Source organism: Cryptotermes secundus, unplaced genomic scaffold (assembly GCF_002891405.2).
Source record: "Cryptotermes secundus unplaced genomic scaffold, Csec_1.0 scaffold88, whole genome shotgun sequence".
In the NCBI taxonomy this organism is placed as follows: Eukaryota; Metazoa; Arthropoda; class Insecta; order Blattodea; family Kalotermitidae; genus Cryptotermes; species Cryptotermes secundus.
The window spans coordinates 939,907-963,115 of NW_019724585.1; the positions used below are offsets into that span (position 1 = coordinate 939,907).

At 36.9% G+C, this 23,209-nt stretch overlaps 2 protein-coding genes across 10 annotated transcripts in view; one reads left to right on the forward strand and one right to left on the reverse strand.

The window, feature by feature from the left end:
* Window positions 1-11,873, reverse strand: part of LOC111862265 (deubiquitinase OTUD6B) — a 19,114-nt gene extending 7,241 nt beyond the window's left edge. For 2 of the 6 annotated variants that reach the window (XR_002842398.2, XM_023847510.1), the window contains exons 1-6: window positions 11,548-11,673; window positions 11,034-11,119; window positions 9,465-9,598; window positions 8,470-8,714; window positions 4,663-4,882; window positions 3,342-3,542 (exon numbers count right to left, since the gene is read on the reverse strand). Coding sequence is in view for 5 of the 6 variants with exons in the window: in XM_023847510.1 (XP_023703278.1) it covers window positions 3,342-3,542; window positions 4,663-4,882; window positions 8,470-8,714; window positions 9,465-9,598; window positions 11,034-11,100 (867 nt within the window). In the remaining variant the exon portion in view is untranslated. The other 4 variants (XM_023847515.2, XM_023847512.1, XM_023847514.2 and 1 more) reach the window with 4 other exon arrangements.
* A 14-nt stretch (window positions 11,874-11,887) lies between these two features.
* On the forward strand, window positions 11,888-22,968 carry LOC111862262 (geranylgeranyl transferase type-2 subunit alpha). 4 transcript variants are annotated; one of them, XM_023847506.2, is made up of 10 exons: window positions 11,888-11,956; window positions 12,546-12,656; window positions 12,750-12,880; window positions 14,084-14,271; window positions 14,599-14,796; window positions 16,809-17,074; window positions 18,349-18,574; window positions 19,064-19,192; window positions 21,369-21,559; window positions 22,249-22,968. In XM_023847506.2, the coding sequence occupies exons 1-10, from the start codon at window positions 11,954-11,956 to the stop codon at window positions 22,492-22,494; spliced, it is 1,689 nt and encodes a 562-aa protein (XP_023703274.1). In that variant the 5' UTR covers window positions 11,888-11,953; the 3' UTR covers window positions 22,495-22,968. The 4 variants fall into 4 exon arrangements, with proteins under 4 accessions (XP_023703274.1, XP_023703272.1, XP_023703273.1 ...); XM_023847504.2 differs by lacking the exon at window positions 11,888-11,956 and adding an exon at window positions 11,968-12,355; XM_023847505.2 differs by lacking the exon at window positions 11,888-11,956 and adding an exon at window positions 11,968-12,291.
* The last annotated feature ends 241 nt before the right edge of the window (window positions 22,969-23,209 follow it).

Below are 23,209 nucleotides of genomic sequence, written 5' to 3' on the forward strand. Positions count from 1 at the left end.
CCAATTAACAATTCACAGTCCAAATAAAAGGGTTTAATTAATCTCGGTTATTCCCCATATGAATCTTCAAATAACAACATTGTAATTTACAGGTAAGGCTGCAGCAACAGATTGTCTGTGGTAACACAGTCAGCAGCACAACTTAGGTTTCAATTCACAAAATCATTATCTTGCTTTGATAAGTCTGAGGTCATTTCTATGTTAACATTTCATAAGCCATATGATCAAGACCAATGACATGAGGCCTGTATACGTGCTGCTGATTCTGAAGATAAAAATTATGCTTATATATTTTTTATTGCATCAAGACTGAATAAAACGCATCTAAAAAAAGAAACATTAGAACACAATATGGTGTACAGCAGCTTTCTACATGCTGTAAATGCATCTATAAAATGTCATTTCTGAATGTCTGTGGTCTTCAGAACCCCAGGGGTAGGGTAAATTTGATTCTTGAGAAATGAAGGTTTCTCAGGCATCAGATGGAAAACTAAGCTATAGACTATGAATAAGGAGGCATAAGACATGATCTACTGAAATCCCTGAAGACCAAATTCAGGCACTTCCACATCACATATATCTCATACCAGACTATCAAAGTGATTACAGCAGAAAATTCTGATAACATTTTCATTGATTGAGACATCAGTTTGATGTCAATTTAAGTTGTACACAGGATTCATATTGCCAAAATGAGATGTGTGCAAAGCATGTAACACATTATCAATATTCAAACAGCCAAAAGAAGTGGTAATAATGAAGCACCATAAACTGAATAAACTGCCCATGTACTCAAAGCAAAAGTTGTGCAAGATTCTTTAAAAAGGACACTTCAGAAGAAAGACTAAATAAAAACAAAATAGTTCTGTCATTCAAACGACAGTAGGCACTGCTGATACCAAGACTGTGGGCCCAGGTTTCCTTATTAGAAAGTTGAAGGACAGATACAGTGAACATGTTCATGTGGAGTGAAGTCAAAGCAAAATGAGGAAGTGATGAAATCAGCTGTATGCTCAAAAAGTACATGAACACTGTCTAACTAGCAGAGAAGCTTACAGTCTACCCACATAACTATTGCTGACAAAACAGAAACTGGATTAATCACACTGAACAACCATTCTTAACACATTAAATCTGCTATCACTAATACCACCACTTAAATAAAGTCCTACATTTCATTCAAAGTGTAGGATTAATAAAGGGCTAATCCAAAGGGAAGCACAATAGATCATTGAAGGTCGCAGTGGTAGGGCAGAATTTTATGGCCCACCCCTTACACACACACACACACACATACACTACTACCACTTTCTGAACCTGATACCTTTGCCAAGGAACAAAGGGTAGTAGTAATGCAAACCAAAATTTTACAGACTTGCAGTAAAATAGCTATCTGCAATATCAACATTATTCATTTTGCTGAGTGACAGCCCTAAGTTTAGAGGTCACATTGTTACATCATGATATAATCACATCTAAAGTGAGTTAACTGCAGTTTCATAGTAACGCTTCAAGTTGTCTACACATTTATCTAGCTTTAGTTTGCTTTCAACCTGTGATAACATATTTCCAAGACCAGCCAAGAGTGACAGCGATGTGTCTGAATGACAAGTCCAGTTTCAGTTTAATCAAGCCATTTTATTGGCTTGTAGTGTATTCCATGTGAACTGGGTATTTCAAAACCCATGACAAGTTCACACTATGACTTTATTATCAATTGTGTTGACTCCATAATTAACAAACACAGCCTAAATAATGTACACGCTATACATTATCTCCATGAATCAGCAATTAGATGGATAAAGGGAATTCCTCCTTGGCAACTGAGAATGAGAGAACAAATAAGGAAATGCAGAACACAATAGCAGACATGAAGTTGGGATGGAAACAAAGTACTTGTTCAGTAAACACACAGTATCTGCTTTTCTCGCCTCCCAAGACTAAATTCAGATTCAGCAATTATTGAATAGTTTTTTGACAATGAGATCAGCTGATGTGCAGCACAAATCAATATAGGAAAAACAAGGAGACCTTTCAAAACAAAACGAGTCCATGCTCAATGAAAAGACGTAGATCTTCTGGAAGTAAAACTGACTTCTCAGTTATAATACAAGTCCAGAAAAAGAATCTTATTTGCATGACTACTGGAGGACAGATCCAGTGGTACAGATAACTTGTGCAAAATCTGTTGACATGTTTGATCTATTCATGGCACTTCTCACTGTTGCATCTTAATCCTACAAAATCATGTATTCATAGGTCACTATGAACCACTATCCACTACTCAAGATACACAGTACTAAGGAACCTCATTACAGAATTTCAAATTGGCAGAAGAATTTCTGACAAAAGATGCAACCATTTGTACTCTTTGGGGCCACATACACTTTCAAGTGTATATGAAAAGCAAGCCTCATAAGTACTAATTTTAAACACTTATTCCTGCTTTGACATGAAAATTTCTTATTAAGAAAACTAGGCGACAATCTTGCCAAGTTGTACTGTCATTTGGTGTAATTTAATGCGAGTACCAATGATGGCCCTACAGATGCCAAAATGAAATAGTGTTGAATTACTGGAATATAATGAATAATAAACTGGAAAGGATGTATAAGGAAGTGGGCATGACCCAATTTCAGGTGACATCCTAGCATCTGCCTGGAGGAACTGAAGAAAATCATGAAAACCTCATCAGTATAGCTGGTATCCCAGCCATGATTCAAACCACACAAGGAGCATTAGTGCTCAAGCTAACTTGTTCAGTAGACTGTATGGTGTTTAGGAACAGGGACAACTGTACCTTTCTAAGAATAATGACTGGCACAGTTCATTTAATAGCTGAAATTTTATAGAAGTTCTGCAGAGAATAAAACAGACATATAAAGGAAAGAAAGGTTCTTTCATACACATACTGCAACTCAGCAGACAGGAGAACAGGTAATGTCTGAAGATTAGATTGTACACTTACTACATTCTAGATGTCAGAGCTGGACACACTTCTCCATTTCATCCAGAAGTAGAACAATGGTTACTACAGTTTTAAGAATTCTTTAATGATTATTGTTTTCTAGTTTCTCAAAATGTATAATAGTCTTTACAGTTATAAAGTATAGCAGAAATTGCAACAGCTCTGATTTAGTCACTGGAAACTAAATGTGAAACTTCCAATAATTCTGGAACTGAAATGAACTCTCTATGGGAATATGCAAATCATTAACACATCAGCCAATGAATCTCTCATTCCTTCTACAATGAGTTACATAAAAAATATTAAAAATGTTATCTTACTCATTGAAAAAATTGTAATAAATGCTAAAATACAAAAATATTTCTCAACATACCTATGAACCTTCAATATCTTCTGTTTCTTCTTCTAGATAAGGTTTCACTGAGTTGTAGTGTTCTCCAAGACCATACATATGTCTGTGGAACGTGAGAATAGCTTGCCTCTTGTCTCGATACTCCTCACCAACCAGTACAGAAGGACCCATGGCTTGCATTACTTCAATGCAACATTTCAGGACATGTGACAAGGCTCGTAACTATTGCAACAGTAAAATTTAAAAAAATGTTATTTATTATACACTTGCATAACAAAACAACTAACAAACAGTAAAATAAACCACTTTAGTGGCACTGTATATTTGTATGGAATGTGCATTTGTATGTTGAATGTGTGCACGCAGACCTGACAGTATACAGCTGAGGCACAATTATCGGTCCTAAAAAAACATTTTCTTGCATAGGCGGTAAAAAGTTTCTTTCCCATTCAGTATTATGATATTTGGACCGAAGAGAGATGAAATGACAGGAGGCTGGAGAAAACTGCATAATGAGGAGCTTTGTAACTTATACTCTTCTCCAAGTATAATTAGGATGATCAAGTCAAGGAGGATGAGGTGGGCAGGGCATGTAGCACGAATGGGGGAGATGACTGTGTATAGGATATTGGTGGGAAAGCCACAAGGAAAGAGACCACTGGGAAGACCGAGGTGTAGGTGGGTGGACAATATTAAAATGGATCTTAGAGAGATAGGATGGGATGGTATTGATTGGACTGATCTGGCTCAGGATAGGGACCAGTGGAGGGCTCTTGTGAACACGGTAATGAACCTTCAGGTTCCATAAAATGCTGGGAAATTCTTGAGTAGCTGCAGAATTGGCGGCTCTTCCAGAAGGGCTCAGCTCCATGAGTAAGTAAGTAAGTAAGTAAGTATTCAGTAATGTTATATTTTAGCGTCCTGTTGCACTGATTTAAGTCCATGATTTATTTTATCCGTCTTCTAGTGCATACATTCATCTATCCCCTCTTATCACTTTCACTACATGTTTCGGCACAAATGTGCCATCTTCAGGTGCTGATCCAATCCACGACAAACTAGTTCATTGCATGCCTTGTCTATACATACTAAAATAACTAAAATATATATTTATCATATATACTGATAAATGTTAAGTGTTAAAATATTAAAATTGTACAGCATATTTCATTCTTACGTCGTGTTTCATTACGCGAGTCACGTCTATCATCTGCTGTTGGAGCACTCTTTCACTATCGTGTATTGTGCTCTATGTTGCGTCTCACTCCTGTGACTGTGTGTGTTATACTGCTGGACCTGCTGGGTATGTATTCAGTATTATGAAGATGATGTACCAACTGACCTCTACTTCCCCACCCCAGGCAGATGTGTTGGCAACTTCATTGCAGTAGTCTTCATACTGTTCATCAGTAAGTAGATCTCCTGTATCAACATTACTTAGAAATGGGAGGAAATCAGATCTGTGTTCCTTTAAATACTGGCTAGTCATTTTCCGCAACTTATCTATACCCAGGCCAGCATCACCATGAAGTTTAAGCTGGTCATCCACTGCACAGTACAAACTGGAACAAAGGTTCATCTAATTAAACGATTTAACATCTAAGTTAGAGAATGTTAACGAAAAACACGAAAAATAAAATTAGACTAATTCGGCACAAATGCAGGAATCAGTAATTACTTGACTATTTTTAAGGATCAGATAAGGTGGGTCTTTAAAGTTTAAAAAAAAATTATGTAATGGTGGATATTAGTATCAACTAACTCCATGGATCTGAGTCTTTTTTTGTGAATTTGACAGTTGCTCAGCTGGTCAACAAATTCACCACCTCATGGAATCCGAATGTTCCCTATGTCCATCATTGGAATCCATTCTGACTCAGCTGAACACAGTCCAATTCTTCTTAGACCCACTCTGATATTATTATAATTTTGTGTGCATTTCACATCTCACTCATTCACACTACCATATCCCACCAACCTCATCTCCTCTGATTTATCACCCTAATAATATTTGGTGGAGTTAAAATTAGGAAAACTCCTCACTGTATATTTTTGTCCATCCTCCTGTCATTTGTTCCCTCTTAGTTCTACCCTATTTTTCAAACACCATCAATATGTTTTCATGTTACTTATATGAAAATGGTTCAAGGTTAACTTGGAGTTTTCTTCCTGAAGGTATTAAAACTTTCATGGGCAGGTGGTGGTAACACTGCACTCAATGACAGGCTGGTGGCCATGTGCTCTGCATCTGCACATTAGAGCCAGCACAAGCTACTGTCAAACTTTGTCAATCTTAATGCAGAACAGCACTACATCATCAAATTCCTAATGAAAGACAGAATGAAACCAGCTTAAATTCTTCATAGGTTAAATGCACACTATGGGGAAGAGACCCTGTCATATGAAAGCATCTATGATTGGTAAAATAAATTTTCTGAAGGCCAAAAAGAAGTCTCAAACTTATGCATGCTCAAGTTCAGCCAACAGCTGTATATGATGTGAATGTCTGCTTTGTTGAAGAGCTGATTTTGGGAAACAGCAAATTACAGCGTGATATTGCATCCTAAGGTAAAGTTATTCCTGTAACAGACCGTGAAGGCCCATAGGATTGTGAGATGTTGAGGTTCCCACATTGTCTAGACAATCTGCTCACAGATGGCAGTAAGGTTGTCAGCCTTACACACCAGCCGCCCTTTACCCCCCAGGAAGATTCCTGCTACTCATTTCTGTTAGAGGCTGGGTCAACCCTAGGGCCATAGTGCAGCTGGAAGGATTAGGTCAATTGAAAGAATCATCCTCATTGGGACTTTGCATCCAACAGTGACATAAAAGTCGAGACAGTTATCCATGAACATTTATTTACTGTTCAAGAAATTATGTGCTTGGTGGATCCCAAGGATGTTATCATTCAACCAGACACCACAGAGTGCTGCTGTGTCTGCAGAGTACCTGCACTGGTTTAAATTGGAGGGAAACACATTCCTAGTGACCTGTAATGAGACACTGGTGTAGTACTAACTCAGTGGTTTACTATGGAATGGTGCTACAAGACTCTCCACCATTCAAAAAATTCAACACAGCTGTCAGCTGGTAAGTTCATGGTAAGTGTGTTTTGGGGTTCAGAAGGACTGACTGATGTTGATTATCTTCCACAGGGTGTAGCAATTAATGCATAGTATTACAGCAACTTTGTTCACAATGATGTGCACCAATATATTTGGAAGAGAAGACCTGGGAAACTGTCAAAGATCACCATCCTATTGCATGACAATGCTCATCCACATACAGAAAATTTGATGCTGACATTAGAAACAATAATAGGATACGAAATCATGAACCACCCTCCTTCCAAGCATGATTTAAGCCTCCTGCAATATTAATTTGTATGAAGAAATGTTGATGCATCTAAGAGGACAGAAATTTCAAACTGATGATGAACTCAAATGTGGTGCCCTGAACGTGCTACACAGGATAAAACCTTTTCTGCTACTGGCATCAGTAACTTGCTAGGAAAAAATGTGTTCATGTAGAAGGAGAATATGTTGAAATGGAGTCAGAGTTTGGTGATTCTGGCATATATATTCTTTTTCTGAAGGATAAAATAAAGTCCAGGTCAACCTTAAACCACTCTTGTATGTAAGCAAAGTAATTAAAATTGAGAATAAGAAAACGAATTCTGTTCCAAAGTGAATTCTTTCGTATGTCATCCAAAAGAATAAAGAACAAAAACGTCATTTAAAAAAAACTGGGGGCTAAGTTTAGGAAAATTGTTCACTTTCCATTAAGCAACACAATTTTTGGATTACAAATCTAAATTCAGAAACCAAACACCAGACAGTTTCTTTTGACAGTATCGTGCAGTTTTTAGTGAATAATCTGTTGTAAGTTATTCAAACCATGAAAGTATATAAGGGACATTGGACTACAACATTAATAACAGAGATGAGAGGGTCATTTTCACATTCCAAACATTTTACCTCTGAGAAAGAGCCCTGGAAAGGATAATAAGTTGGGCCACAGGGACTTCATTATTGTGGAAAAATTTCTGCCATGGCAAGGAATCAAATCTAGCCATTAAGCTCATATTCAGTCACTTCAGCACTCTCAACTCAAGATTACCATCATGGGTGTGCCATGAGAAGTTGCCATAGAAAGACAGGCGAAGCTGATGAAATGCTACACTCTTTCCTGACAACATCAGTCCACTTACATCCCACGCAAGGAAACAAAATCAGACAAATAACTTCACATCTTCAGTATCACTGACACAAAACACATGGGTAAATTTAAATGGCTATATGTCTATGACATATAGCCATGCTTTATATGACTGGAATCTATTTGATTCTACACATTTTGTTTCTGTTTTTGTATTTGTATTTTATACTTTTTTTTTATTTATGTACTTAGTTCTTGCTCTATTAATTTTAAGAATAATCACTGTACGGACATGTCCTATATCTCACTTGTATTGTGGATCCATGGAATGAAAAATAAATGAATGAATGAATGAAAAGGAAGAGCATATTGTGCATGCATATAGCACCCTCCTGTCTGATCCCCACACATCCTAGGCCGACTTGTAGCATGCATCAGGCTGCTTACCTAATTACAAATCTGCAGTAATTTTACCTTCAGATTTTATAGCTACTTTCTTTGGCTTCAGGTCTTTAAACTATTCCTCACATTATTTTTGGTGCAAATGTTACATATTTTCATAGTCCATAGCAATGAAAATCCAAAGAGAAACTTTTTTATTTTTTGTGTTTACAGAACCAAAATTAACGAAGTTCGCTTTCAAGAATCCAGTTCAACAAGAAAGTGTAATGTTCTGCAGTACATAATGATAGTTATTTGCCTTGCTACCAACTAACTTTACTGAGCAGAAGCCTTGATAAAATTACAATTGCTCATGTGATCAAGAAATGTTATGCCTTCTGTGAAACCTGAAGGTTCATTGCCTATCATATTCACAACAGCTTGCAAACATACACCTTCCTGAGCCAGTGTAATCCAACCCCTATTGCTCAGATTCATTTCATTACCACATCTACGCTGTTTAATTTTAGTATCTTGTAAAATACCTGGTTGTAATTGGATTAAATTATAGTTTTATCAATCAAAATGCATTAAATTTTCTAATCCATACCAGTTACCATCAGAAGGAATCTCTTGGATCATTAAATTTCGTTCTTTCAGCATCTGCTTTATCTTCTGAATCTCAACATTCCGTGGCCCATGTATATTCTGTATTTCCTGAGCCATTATCATAGCTTCTCTCTCTTTCTCTCGGGTGGCTTTTTTGTCCCGTCTCCTCTGGGCTTTGCTCACTCGTAAAGCAGGCTGCAGTGTTCCACTGTCCTCAACAGTACATTCTTCACAAACTGCAACCTCCTACAACAATGTCAATAGTCAAATAAGTGAAAAGTCTCTTACTTAAATCCTTTTCAGTGCTTTAACATACCAGAATGTGTCCCTACTGCATATAAGTAAGAACACTTAAATTAACTGATGTGATACCATCAACATATTGTGAATTTAAACAGTATGGTAGAGTATCATTCTTATTATTAAAGTACACTCTCAATAATGCAACAATGATATAAAGACACCTAAAATATATTTTTCACTAAAAGTGTAACTTTAATACTTTAAAATATTATCATAAAATGTCATTAAGACACTGCAAGTACATCTTACACACTAAAACTGAATATCTTTTAGATCATTGTTGCATTACAAAGACAAAAATAACACTGTCTAATGTGACTAGGTTTTATCATTTGAAGACTCATCACCCTTACATGTTTCGATCCCTACAGATCATCCTCAGAGGGCATAAATACATTTTCAGAAACTACTATTACAATAGATGTTAATTATATACATACACATATAATGTCTGAAATGCACAATGTACACACTGTTCAACCTTTCACATTCACAGCAGCCTTCCTGGTGTTAAAACTTTTTAAACTTTTTTAAAAAATAGTTGCTACGAATATTATTAATTCAACTTATTTGCAGAAAGGAGTTCAGATACCTGCCAACTTATGCCACCTTTAAAATGTGGAATTAGTTGGTCTCTGACCACATCTACAGTCTTCAGAGTTTCACATTTCTATATAAGGCAAAATAACCAACCTGCTCCAACTGCAGTAACTCTTCATTTTGCAATTTCTCCAATTCCAGTTCTAGTCGGATAATTTCCTCTGTGACTTCCTTCTTCTTCTTTTTGTCCCCTTTTGTAACTGACTTTTTGAGAAACTGGATTTTTCCTGCATACAATAAAATACAATACATGACAATATACAGATACATTCATACAGTACTTCAACATATTAATCACTGCTTGTTCTACAACCACATATTATGATTCACACTTGATAAATTTTGTGATTATGTCCCGTGCACAATTTCTCTCTACATGTTTAACCCACTGTTAGGTAACCTTGGATTCACATGACATAAACGAGTCAGTTCATAACAAAAGGAATCACATTTAGAAGAGGAGTTTTCTGCCTAAAATAAGAGCATAGTGTTGAAAAAAAATATTCTGTCCACCAATACCACCTCCTTGATACATACAAAACAAGTTGCCAAACACCAGCTAGATCAGATCAAACAACTGGAGGTCTTATATTATGAGTTCTTGGACTTAAATCACTCCACTACCAGGGAAAATGTTGGTATCATTATTTACTTATGGTTTCTATAACAGTGCTGTCATAGCTCAGACTATACGATGTTGAATGACAGAATTACTGAATAATGAATTTGAAAAGTTGTGGAAGCAGTGATGGCTTACTTTGAAGTAACTAGGCAGAAAACTCTATCTGAGTTGCATATAATTCCCTTATTTAGTCATTCATTAATATTTATCTTTCACATAACAAATGCATTCTGGTTTCACTGGCATGTTCAAAATTATGCAACATACACTGATCATAAAGGATCTTCTGTAATGAGCAGAACAATGTATAATTATTCTTACTTCCAGGATGAAATAATCATTTAATATGTTTCATGTTTTTGTGTACACTGTATCCTTACAAAACATTACTGGAAAAATTGGAAAGCTCAGTTGTTTCAACCAAATTCAATGTACATATTCACCTGTCATTCATCACATAACTTGTGGAGCTGAAAAAAAAAACTTTACATAACCTAACTATATCAGAACCAGTATTGTTTCACTGAAATCCAAAGTAGGTTGTTTGGGTAAACTGCTCCTTGGCCCTGCCAGCACAATCTTTCTTGGTTCAGAGTACCAAGGGATTCATGACCATATTTTACAGCCTCATGACACTGGACTCAAAACTATAAGGTTATCCAATCACAATTATTTATCAAAGGCAGTGCCATGTTTCCATTTTACTATTAACTTGCTCTACTCCCTATGTACTGATCAATATATAGTACTGGAAAATCTAATGGCCATGGGGCTTACTTCTGGGCCTGTAATTTCAATGAGCATCACCTTATCTTAACCGGTGACAGCTTTTGGGGTTCTTGCAATGGTATCACGATTATGATATGAAATGTGAAGCCATACAGTGTGGTACCTGTCTACCAAAACACATTGTCACATATCCCATAAGACCACAATCTTTATTCTAACCTAACGCTGTGATACGAAATTTCAATCATAACACATGCTGCCACGACTGTTTTCAATAACAAACGGGACTTCATATTAAAGCAAAATTTTACCTTGCAACTCTTTCCTCTCTTTCCTGTGTTTGTGTAGGAGTTCTTCGCTTGTTCGAACAACATCCATTGCTCAAAACGATCATTACCTACAAAAAAAAAAATCAGATACAGATTCCATTGCTCCTACGACAGATTAGCTAAGGATCATACCTTCTACACAAACGAATCACGAGGATGAAAATTATGGAATTCATCCTGTGGAGATTTGCCGCCAGTACTGATTTTACCAAGAAACTGCGAAGGATGTAATTGTAAAATCCCAAATAATAATATTAATAGTAAAAATAAAAAATTCCTTTATTTGGATATTTGCCAACAGCCAGTGGCCTGTAACAGGCGAGCAATAAAATTGTACATAATAGATAGACTAATGCTAGAACTAAAACTAGAACTAGACCAAAATTTAATACTGGGCAACAAAATAATACATAAAACACGATAATGATGTAACTCAGTAGTATATTTATTAAAAACGTCCAGGGGTTTCCGGATACTGTTTGCAGCCGTGACACACCTGATTGAAGGCCTGTCTAGAGCATATTCACGATATTCACCATCTTCACCGATCTTGTCATCTTCAGAGTCTTCTAACGCTTAACATCAATCTGCAACAGACCTCCAGACCCTCCAGACGGTCATACCGTACCTACCATACAGACGGGTGAAGTGAAGAATAGCAATANACAATAGGCAATCAATGATCCTCGGTTCACGTTTAACACTTTATTTAAGGCTCCGTCATTACATGCAAGGATTATCTAAAAGATATCTACGAATGTCATACCATACCTACCATACAGACCATACAGACGGGTGAACTGAAGAATAGCAATACAGTCACGGGTGGTCAAAGGCTTGCCGGCTTGACAGTCCTCACGGTCCTCACATGGGCACGGGTTACACCAGTGAGGACATTCAAAATGGTGGGTGTAAATGTTGTTATAACGGTGTTTTGAATATAATTTTTATTGTAAGATTGTCTGAAACATGTATAAGATAGTCCTGTGCCCTGTCATTTAATTTAATATATATAGGGAAACATGAAGCAGGCAGTTGAGGGATTTGTACTGCCATAAAGAGTTAAGAAATTAAAATTTGGGTTGTAATCGCTATGATAATTACGATGCCTGAGTTGTAAGACTAGCCATCAAGTCCTGCGATGTGTGTGTAAAATTACTTTTCAGAAGCAAATAGAAGCCAGACCTTAACAGAACACTGAGAGGCCTCGACATGTATACATGTGTACCTGAATATGAGTGTAATGAATGTTGCAAAATCGTTCCAACAATTTCATTTATGCATTATTTAATGTTGAATCGAAGGTTAGGATAAGAAAAATTGTGTATTTAAGCAAGTCATATAATAGACCAAAACAGAAATCCAAAATAGTAAAATCAGTATTCAATAAAATGGTGTTCCTCCTGCACTGTAGGACTTGTTGGACTGAATTTTCGGACTGCGCTATACATTTTGTTAATATGGGCGTATATTATTTCCTCATACTTTTTACAGCATGGTAGGGTGAAGACGAAGGGGAGTGCAGAAGATCAAGAATCAAAGAGAAAGGAAAGAGAGAAGAAGACGAAATTATACCGATTAGGTATTGATAGAGCTTTCACAAAGGTACTTCATAATGGCAGCAACTATGAATGATGACTTATAAGATTAATATTAACGTGCTATAATTTGGTTTATCGTCTGTGTTACTTGTTTCAGCATCAAGCAGGAGAATATGATGAGGAAGCCCTAGCAATTACTGCACAACTCCTGACAGCCAATCCTGATATTACTACACTATGGAACATCAGGCGGGAGGTCCTACTCCATTTCAGGGATGTAGATCAGCGGTATAAAGAAGGATCACTATAATTATTGTTAATTAGGGCTGATAACATTTTTAATTAGAAAGTTTGTGCCAATTAATTAGTTAATATGAATAAATTATGTATCTTGAAGGGCAGTAAACTAATTTTCTTAAGACTTTGAAGTAGCAGTCAGTGATTCTTTTGACACACAATGCTATTCTGAAAGTTGTAGCAGTGAATTTTTCATTAGATGAATTTTTTGTTGTGTCTATGAGCCGGGATAGCATAGTCGGCATAGCAACTGGCTACAGGCTGGATGACCAAGGACTCAGAGTTCGAGTCCTTGTAAGGTCAAGATTTTTCTCTTCTCCACATCATCAAGACCAGCTCTGTGACCCACCCAACCTCTTATCCAATGGATACCGGGGGCTCTTTCTCCGGAGTTAAAGCGGCCGGGGCGTGAAGCTGACCAGTGCTGAAGTGAAAATGTGGATCTGTGTGTGTGTGTACATCCACTCCCCCATACACCTTCATGGTGTAGTGCTTAAGTAGTTGAGCACAGGGACAACTTTACCTTTACCATTTGTTGTGTATATACATTTAAGGCACGGGGATCATCTCCACAGCAACTGGGAATAAAGCTAATAAGATTAATAAAATGATCTGATTATCAACCTTATGTGGTTTTTTAAATACATACATGGTTATCAAACTGCAAAAAAAAATACATTTTATCAATTAAGGCAGCGTCTACACGAGCGCACAAAATGCGTCCATTGTAATGAACGTACTTTATGACGGACATTGCTGAGGACACCACACAGTTGCAGAATGTGGTGCGTAGCTTTTGTCTGCAATGGAGCCAGAAAAAAGAGTAGCATTCGCCTCTCTTGTGTATTTCTACAACGGACGCATTTTGTGCGCTCGTGTAGATGCTGCCTAAAAGTTTCTTTTCATAAATATTAAGAAATTTCACATCCAATGCTTGGACCTTGGTTTTGTATCTGTATAAGCGTCTGTGTTTGGCATTGTTATGGGATATATGTACCATAATATTTCTTTTATAATTTGGTAAAATTTAAAAGTATTTTGTGTTCTTTTAATATCTTTGTTTTTCTTTCTGAAATTATTTTACTTCCCAAATAAACAAACTTGCCTGCCTCTTTTACTATAATTTTATGAACAAATTTAAATTGGCCAAGTACCTATATTTGTAATTACATGAATATTTCTCTGTTTTCAAAGAACTGAAGGAGAGATACAGGACAAAATGCAGGGTGAGCTACGTTTGATTGAACAATGCTTTCGTGCCAATCCTAAGTCATATGGTGGTTGGCACCACAGAAGATGGGTGCTAGATAATATGCCAGTACCCATTTGGGAGCAGGAATTGGCATTATGTAGCAAGTTCTTGGAACTGGATGAGAGAAACTGTAAGTTTATATCACACTACAAACTGTATTTTTGGAAGGAAGACTCCAATAATACTAAAAGAAGTTGAGATAGGATCATCTGCTTTCCTTAAATTGCTTCCAGCTAAGTGAAGAGACCAGCAAAACTTGAATTACTAATGATATAACTTGAATTGTCTATCATGATATGATAAACAAATCTTTCTAGAGGCTCATTATGAGATCAATTTGCTATATATTATGCTACATCATTACAAATTTTGACTGCTACATAGAATTACTTGGAAGAGTCTGCTCGTGTCAAGAAACAGATTGATATCCAAGTAAGTTAATGTATTCATCTTCCAGTTCTTTGTTGGGATTATCGTCGTTTTGTGGTGGAAAGATCACAAGTTCCTGCTGCAGATGAGTTTGAATTCTCTAGCCAGAAGATATTGAGCAACTTTTCAAATTATTCATCATGGCACTATCGCAGCCGACTTTTGCCATGTATATATCCAGACCCTATGGGGAAATTACCCATTGAAGAAAAGAAACACAAGGAAGGTGAATATTTAAATATAGTCCATGAGAAGTTGATGGTCATGGAATTGGCCAAGACATTTTTTCATTTTTAAAGAAATATTGATTACTTTCACAATAGCTCACCATTGGGCTCTGTTCTGAGCCATATGAATGAAATTGACACCTTAACATTCCTATTAGAAGCATCGTGGTAATACCCTTATATTTATTCCTTGGTCTTCCAGGAGATCTCTCTGCTTTCTGAGTTTTCCAACTAAAATTTTGTATGCATTTTTCAAATCTCCATGCAGTGATATTAGTATTTCACACATTGTCATTGACGACAAAGGATATCGAGATAGTGGCTAGCAGCAGACACAAGCTTGGTCACCTACCTGAACTTTCAGTTTGCATTTCCTGGAAGCACAGATATGGCATGTGCTTTGGCACTGATCTACATGTTTGTTCATATAAGGAAGTGTACATGGCCTGTTCAAAAAGTTTCTGAACTGTGTTTTAAATTTTTTGGGCATGCCTGCAACTGAGTGAGCCTCATCACCTTCAAAGTACTCCCCTCCTACATTGATGCACTGCTCCCAGTGCCATTGCGACTTCTGGAAACAGTCCTGGTATGTCTTCTTCAGGATCGCACATAGCTCTGTGAATTTTCCATAATCTCTTGAATCATCCAAAATCATCCTTTCAAAGTGGATTTCAGTTTGGGGATTAAGAAAGAGTCTGCTGGCGCCAGTCAGATGAGTAGGGTGGCTTAGGAAGCACAGTTGTGTTCATATTGGCCAAAAAGTCATGAATCAGTAGCAATGCATGAGCTGGCACAGTGTCATGATGGAGGAACCAGAAGTTGTTTTTCCACAACTGAAGTCTTTTCTCCTGACATTTTCTCTTAGACTTTTCAGCACTTCAAGATAGTACCAGTGATTCACTGTTTGCCCCTGACATAAGAATTCATGATGCACAATACTCTCAATGTCAAGAAAAAACCGTCAACATGACTTCCGCGTTCAACCCGACCTGCTGTGCCTGTTTTGGTCTCTGCGAATTTTTTTGCAACCCATTGTGAAGACTGCAATTGCATTTCCACATGGTATCCATAAACCCATGTTTCATTGCTGGTTATAATTCCTTTCAGAAAGGTTTCATGCTCGCGAACGCAATCCAGAAGTTCCTGACAGATGACAATGCAACTGTCTCTGATGCTGTCAGATGTTGTGGGATGAACTTTGAAATTACCAGATGCATTTCTAATTTTTTGTAAGAATTTCTTGATTTGATCATATCGATATCTTGCACTCTTCTACTATTTCCCGTACTGTTGAACGACGATTGGAACGCACGATTTCACAAACTTGTGCAATGTGAGCATTGTCACATGACGTTGAGGGCCATCCCAAATGCGGCTCATCATGTGTTGACTGCCAACCATCCTTAAATCACTTAAACCATTCATAACAATGTGTACATCTCATGCACTGATCACCATAAGAGTTTTCATTATTTCATGAGTCTCTGTAAATGTTTACCCAAGTTTGAAGCAAAATTTAATATTAATATGCTGCTTATGAATATCAGCCATCTCAAATATCGCAAGACACACTCTACATGCACGTGAACAAATAGCTCTATGGGGATGACGCGGCAAAAAGAATGATCATTAGGAAGCACACCACTAAGCAGCACAACTTATCCAACATTGCTAAGATGTTGAGTTGGTGAGCTATTTGAAAAGTTTTGAAACTTTTTGAACAGATTATGTATAGTATCATGTGTGGGAACATAACACACTACACATAATCTAAGGGCAAGAAACCAAGTTTTGCAACCATATGAAACTTTGAATACATAAAGTAATTATTGCCATTGTTATGATGATGAATATGTGGAATATGTATGTCTTTTTTAATCTTGTTTTCCATTTGCATGCCTATTATTATTATTCTCTCTACTTTGTGGAACAACTTTCATCAGATATTCAGGTAAACTCCCGCAATGGAAATGTGCCTCATACCTATCTCTTCTCTTGTTTCACACTACAGAATTGGAGCTTGTTCAGAATGCTGCCTTTACTGACCCAAATGATCAGAGTCCATGGTTCTACCAGCGATGGTTGCTTGGACGCACCTTGCAGCCACTCATGCTATCCCAGGTTCACATTTTCCGTGACCTAGTCTGTGCCTCACTGAATCATAGCATCACCTTTACTGGTAATAACTCTGAGATGCATTTGGAAATAACAGTGGAAGGGCAGAATTTTCGTACTACTTGGAAGAGCACCAATGGTCAGCAGTACTCCCACGTCTGGGTATCCTTTTACCAGTTCAGTGGGAATACCTGGCATTCTAATGAGCCTGTCTTAGGTTTAGTTAGACATGTCACATAAAATTTAAAATGTTGAAACAAGAAGAAGAGTGCAGTCATGCATCACCATTTTGTGTTATATGTGTAATTTTGTAGTTGCTTGTCCTACTGTTACTTTTAGATTTATGAATCCTAGTATTCTTATGATAGTGACCAGGTTAAATTGCTATGTGGAAATATGCTATGCTATAGCAGCAAATAGTATGAATGGATTATCTGCAATACTTCCTTACCTTAATTATTAAGTTCATAATTTAAATCTTTATGTTTTGCAGAAATATCCTATGTGTCCTTCCTTGCTGTCTGTGGTTAGAGTTTGCTTTGGACATGGTTTTGCTAATTTTGTCCATCATAACAGCAATCATTGTCATCATTTGAATGTAGCCCTTTTCTTATACTTCCATGTCTGTTTCAATCTGATAATACGGCTCCTATCACTGATCTTAAAAATGTCATCGGTGGTCCTTCAGTTGCAATGGAGAACTGTGGATGTTGTGTGCAGCTTTGGTGTCAACATTAGAAGGTAAAGGGTTAACAGCTCAGAAGGAGTTACACACAGAAGTAAGACTGTACACTGGAAAAAGCGTAAAAAGGTGACATGATAAAGTTTAATGTTTGTAGATTTTAGCTTCTGCTTGCAGCTATGTATAAACAGTGAAAAATTAAATAGCAGAGTATATGAAAACAGCATTAGTTGATGCTGAAAGGCAATAGCTGATACACAGGTATAAGATACTGAATGTGTTATAGCTGAATGACCAATACTCCTGCACATATTTAGGAGGCGCTGGTTGTATTCTAGTCCAAATGTTTTTAATGACTTCCCTTAGTTGCTCCAGATAAAATGGTGGAATCTGAAAATAGCTATGACCACTTCCAAATCCTTCCCATCATTCATAAATATCCACCAATTCATAAAACTTTTAGAAAACAGAAACCTGCATGAAGATACTGTATCTGAAGTATATTTGGAAACTGTATTATTTAGTTGCTTTCTTCTAGGTTGGGATTTTATTTCTTTAGACATCAGTGTGACAGGGGAACCCAACAAAATAATGTATTAAGTACTTGGTAACTAAAAGTAGACAGGTTCTCATGAGAAGTAAAAGGAGAAAAACTGTTACCAATACATATCCAGTTATGTGAAGTTTATTTCTTTATTGGCCATGGGTGCAGTTTACATGGTCTTTGATTTGATACTACCTTAACAAATGGCAGATTTCCTCTCTACCAAAGGAGCTGTTTCTAGGAGACAAATCAACTGTAGTCGTGTCCTTATACAGGGGAACTGCTCTTGTACATTATTTGTCATTTAAATCAGAAGATCTTCAAGCCAGCGTCAAGCCACAGTTCAGTGCTGGGTTCAGTGAGGGCATCACTTCAGTTCTACAGGATGAACTTGACTCCTGCATGAAACTTCTTGACTTGGAACCAGACAGCAAATGTGAGTGCAAGAGGTGATTCTAGGTCCGGTGAACATGAGGCAGCTCTGGTGCCCTCTCAGAGGGACAAAGTATAGCCTCTTGGCATGGGCCCCACCTCTGTATGTTTCCTAAAGATACTACTGTGAATATGGTAGATGCTTTTGTAGAACCCAGTGATTCATCATCTTTTTTTCCAAATCCTGCTGTTGGATCGCACTGGTGTCAGATGGATCAGTCCGCATCTTCAGACCCTGTTTTTCTAAGATCTAAACTAAAAGATTCACATTTTTTATTTTAATTCCAGTAATCCAAATGATTTGATGATCAAATACCCTAATGCTTTAATTAGTTTGGATTATTGAGCTTGCACTGTGTTCAGAACTACCAATAAAATGAATCCTTGAAGTATGTTTAGAAAAGAAGTGGAAACTAGCTTTAACTTGTTTTGTGAGAGCAAGAGGGAACAGTTATCCGCAGTAATCAGTTATGAAGTTGGCATTTTGTTGCAGGGACGCTGCTGACATCTGTGCTGCTAATGCAAGCTATTGACAGGCAAAAGTACCAGGATGACACATTTTCTAAACTGAGCCAACTTATTCGTGTGGATCCTCATCGTAGTGGCTACTTCAGGGACCTGTGTTAGTGCATGTACACCATTGATAACTAAGAAACTGTGGAGCAGAGCTCCTCTCGAGAAGCTGATAGTCAGCTGGTCAAGAAATGTTCTGTCTTTTATGAAACATGAAAGTTTATTACTGTGTTGCAAGAGTTTGCCACTGGACCCTTTCTTGACCCAGTTGAAGTCATTCCAACCTTCATAACCTATTTCTGTCTGTTTCTTGTCATGAAGTTTTCTGAATAACATTGTGTGCGGTTCTAATGTCCTCTATGTTCCATTTGTACAGTTTAACTCTCAGAGTAATGTTTAAAAATATACAAAATTAAACACCTGTTAATTATGCCAAAACTTATCTAACATAATTATGGAAGGTCAGTAGTTATTCAACCATTTAAGAATATTCCATTGATCTGGATTCCAAAGTTAGATCTGTGTGATTGCAGAAGGCAAATACTGAACACTGTTTAGATATTTCAGTGTAATTTACATCTTCAGATCATGTTTTATTTGGGGTATATTTTTAATATCAAATATTGCCAATGACAGCAGACTTTGAAAATCAAGTATAGTGTGCACTTGCATTACGGATTTTTGGATTGCAGGAATCATGGAACCTGACCATACAATTCATGATATGGAACTTACTCACCCTTATGGATAAATAATATTTTTTTACACATAAAGTGGAAAATACCAACAAATTTAGTCCAAATTAATTCTTTTTTAAGATATGATTATTAAGAAATCAAATCTCTTTATGTATATGTGTCTGTGACAGCTGGAGATAATTGACAACTGACTAACCTATGCACATGCTAGGCTAGTCAGTAGTTATTGGCATGACAGTGGGATGGCTGTCTGCGTGATTACTACCTCTCAAAATTTATGGTGAGCCAAGTTTTAAATTTTTTAAGTTTCTGTAAATTTATTTTTGTGTACCCACTCTTATTTATAATGAAAAAAAAAAGTTTTGTTGCAACCACGTACAAAAAAAATGTTTCCCTAGGAATGCATCTCATTGTATAATATGGGAATCGGTGGAAAAACAGGGTTCACATTGCAGAATTTTATCATATGGACACACTTTCAAGAACACGTTCCTTGAATAATGTGAGGATATTGTATAATTAAAATTAAACTATTATAAAATGTCTTGCATAATAGTGTCACACGGCAATAAATGCAAGGTAATGCCCAATACAAAGTCAGAAACATTGCCCATTTGTGAAAATACAGTTTCATTCATAAAAGAGGTACTGTGTAAGATTTTAAACTAAAATTTGGAATATTTTTGTCTTTCCTACTTTTGTAAATTATTTAAAATTCAGAAATGAGACACATGATAAAATTAAGAGAAGAATACATTCTAGAAATGTTTATTATTGAGTTTGATGGCTAATATCATCCTGTATAAGGCCGCGCCATTGCTCAAGCGGTTAGTAGCTGGCTTCCCGCTGCGGCGGCCCGGGTTTCATCCCAGGTCTCGTCAAGTGGGATTTGTGATGGACAGAGTGGTGCTGGCGTAGGTTTTCCCTGCCAATCTTCATTCCACCAAATTCTCCATCATCTTAATCACCCGGGGCAGGCTACAATGGGCCAATCAGTGGCCACTGTGCCGAATGGACCTAGTTGGACTCCAGCCCCCACTAAGCAAAGTTAATATCATCCTGTACACCTTCTGAAACACTGAAAATCACTTGAGCAGAAAATTGTATATTTACAGATCAGGTGCTATGAAGAAAGACAGGTTGTATTTTAGTAACAGTATCAATTAGCTGGTGAATTTGTAAATAATGTAAATCTGCTTGGTATGTTTTTACACTCCAGTTTGAGTCATTGTTTTGTAGGGAGACGTTGATTTGCTTTAAAGTATGTGTGAGCACTAGAGGTAGACTGGAAAACAGCTAGGAGTCCTCAGATTGTTAAATTCTATGTGAGATTTGTTCCATTGACAGTATTTAAATCCAACCTCATACTCAAATGTTTTCTTAAAAGATTAGTCAAGTTACATCTTAAAGGCACGCGTTCAAGTGTCTCTTTTTTATAAATACACACTGCATATGGAACTGTATGACAGAATCAAATCTATATGTCAACTCCATGTACCAAAAGTTCGGATTTTTCTATGAATTACACATACATATCTGATTGGTTATATACTTGGACGTTTTCGCTTTTTGTTTCTGTGCTTCCAGGGAGCCGATATAAGATGGAATATGCCATTGATAAGTACAGTGAGTCAAAGCAGAATATTGACTTGTCATGCCTGAACCTGACATCCATGTACCACTGCCATTATCTGAGTTATGTGCACACAGTGGACCTTAGCAACAACAATCTGAGCTGCCGCTCACTACCTCAGCTTCACCCTCTTCAGTGTTGCCAGGTTTGTGGAAGTTTGTTATCCAGAGTTTTGTGCATTCTTAATCTTAGAAGTAGTTGGTGGTGAGTGGTTAGCTCTGTGCTGTGACTGCTTTATCCTCAAGGAAAAACCTCTCCACTCTTTGCTTGTACGAGGCTGGGTGACCACAGGAGCAACAATCGATATGGTGGCAAAGGGAATAATAATTCCTGACCTTGCTATGAATTGAGCCATGGCAGTCCCCTTACTGACTGAGCTAATATATTTGATTCTTAATTTATTTAATAACAGTGTATTAATTGCACAGGATTTTGTTTCAAGAGAGTTGATAGGATGATTGTGTACAGTGGAATGGAAACTATAGGGATGATGTACTTATGACCGATTTAAAGTTTCTATCCCAGTATTCACCAGGAAAGACTGAGAAACACAACAGAATAGCAGATATTTCAGCCAAGATTCAAGCTAAGGACCTCTCAGATACAAGATAGATGTATTATTGATGTGCTAACTTGAATAGTAATTGTTTCTTTTTGGAAGATGATTTCTTTTAACTTATTAAGAACAGCTGTGCACTGTGAACAGATATTAATAGAGCTTTATTATGGTAATGGTGATTACACTTTTAATCTAAAGATTACTTTCTGATCTTATTGACAATTTAGAACAACCCTATGATTTTGGTATTAATTAGTGCTACCTGTTGGTGATAGGTCCTGAAGCTGGAAAACAATAACATTGAAAGTCTGCGTGGGATGCCCACGCTCATGTCATTGCATATCCTGTCGCTGCGAAGCAACATCATCAGTAGTGCAGAAGAAGTTAAGTTCCTGCAACTCTGCACACATTTGTCCTCAGTGGACTTAAGTGATAATCCTGCCGCAAAAGATGAAATGCTTCAAGAGTTGGTAAAAACATTCCTTCTATCAGTAAAGATGTTGAACATGAGCCCACTATAACCACATCTGAATAGTAAATAAACTTTATCATATGTCATTCCACAGGAACAATACTGTTTTTGTTTTAACAGTGAATCACATAATGAAATGCCAACTTTATATGTTTACATTTTGTATTCTGTTAAATAGTGATGAGTGCATAAGTAATTACTGATATATATATATAACAAAACAAATGAATTGATTAACTTTTTTACTTTCATCATGCACAGATATTCATACTTGGGCATTCTACCTCACACCTTAAATTTTACAACTTCTGCTGCAATCACATTTTTCCTTTGTAGGATTTAAGGTTACTATGCCAGGAAAACTCTTTCCTTCATGCATTTTCTGCAGCTGCAAAGGCAAAACTTCATTTTCCCCCTTTGAAGATTCTTGAACATAATTGTCTAGCAATTAGATGTCAACATTATTATTTTTAATTTTGTAGCTACTCGAAGACGAAAGAACTACAATAAATTGTTGCACTTAGGACGGAGTTTATGTCATATAACTGTAATGACTTGAACTGTTGGTGTGAGCACAGGATTGGTTCAGTTAATGTGGAAAACAGGATATATATATATTGTCACATGTTTGGAATCCAGAAGGGTTACTTCCATGGAAACGCTAGAACAGACCGTTGTATAGGAAGTAACAATAGCGGTATTGTAATTCTAACAGTGAGCCGTTGTGTAGAGAACGCCAAATCTTCCCGGAGACAAGTCTCCAT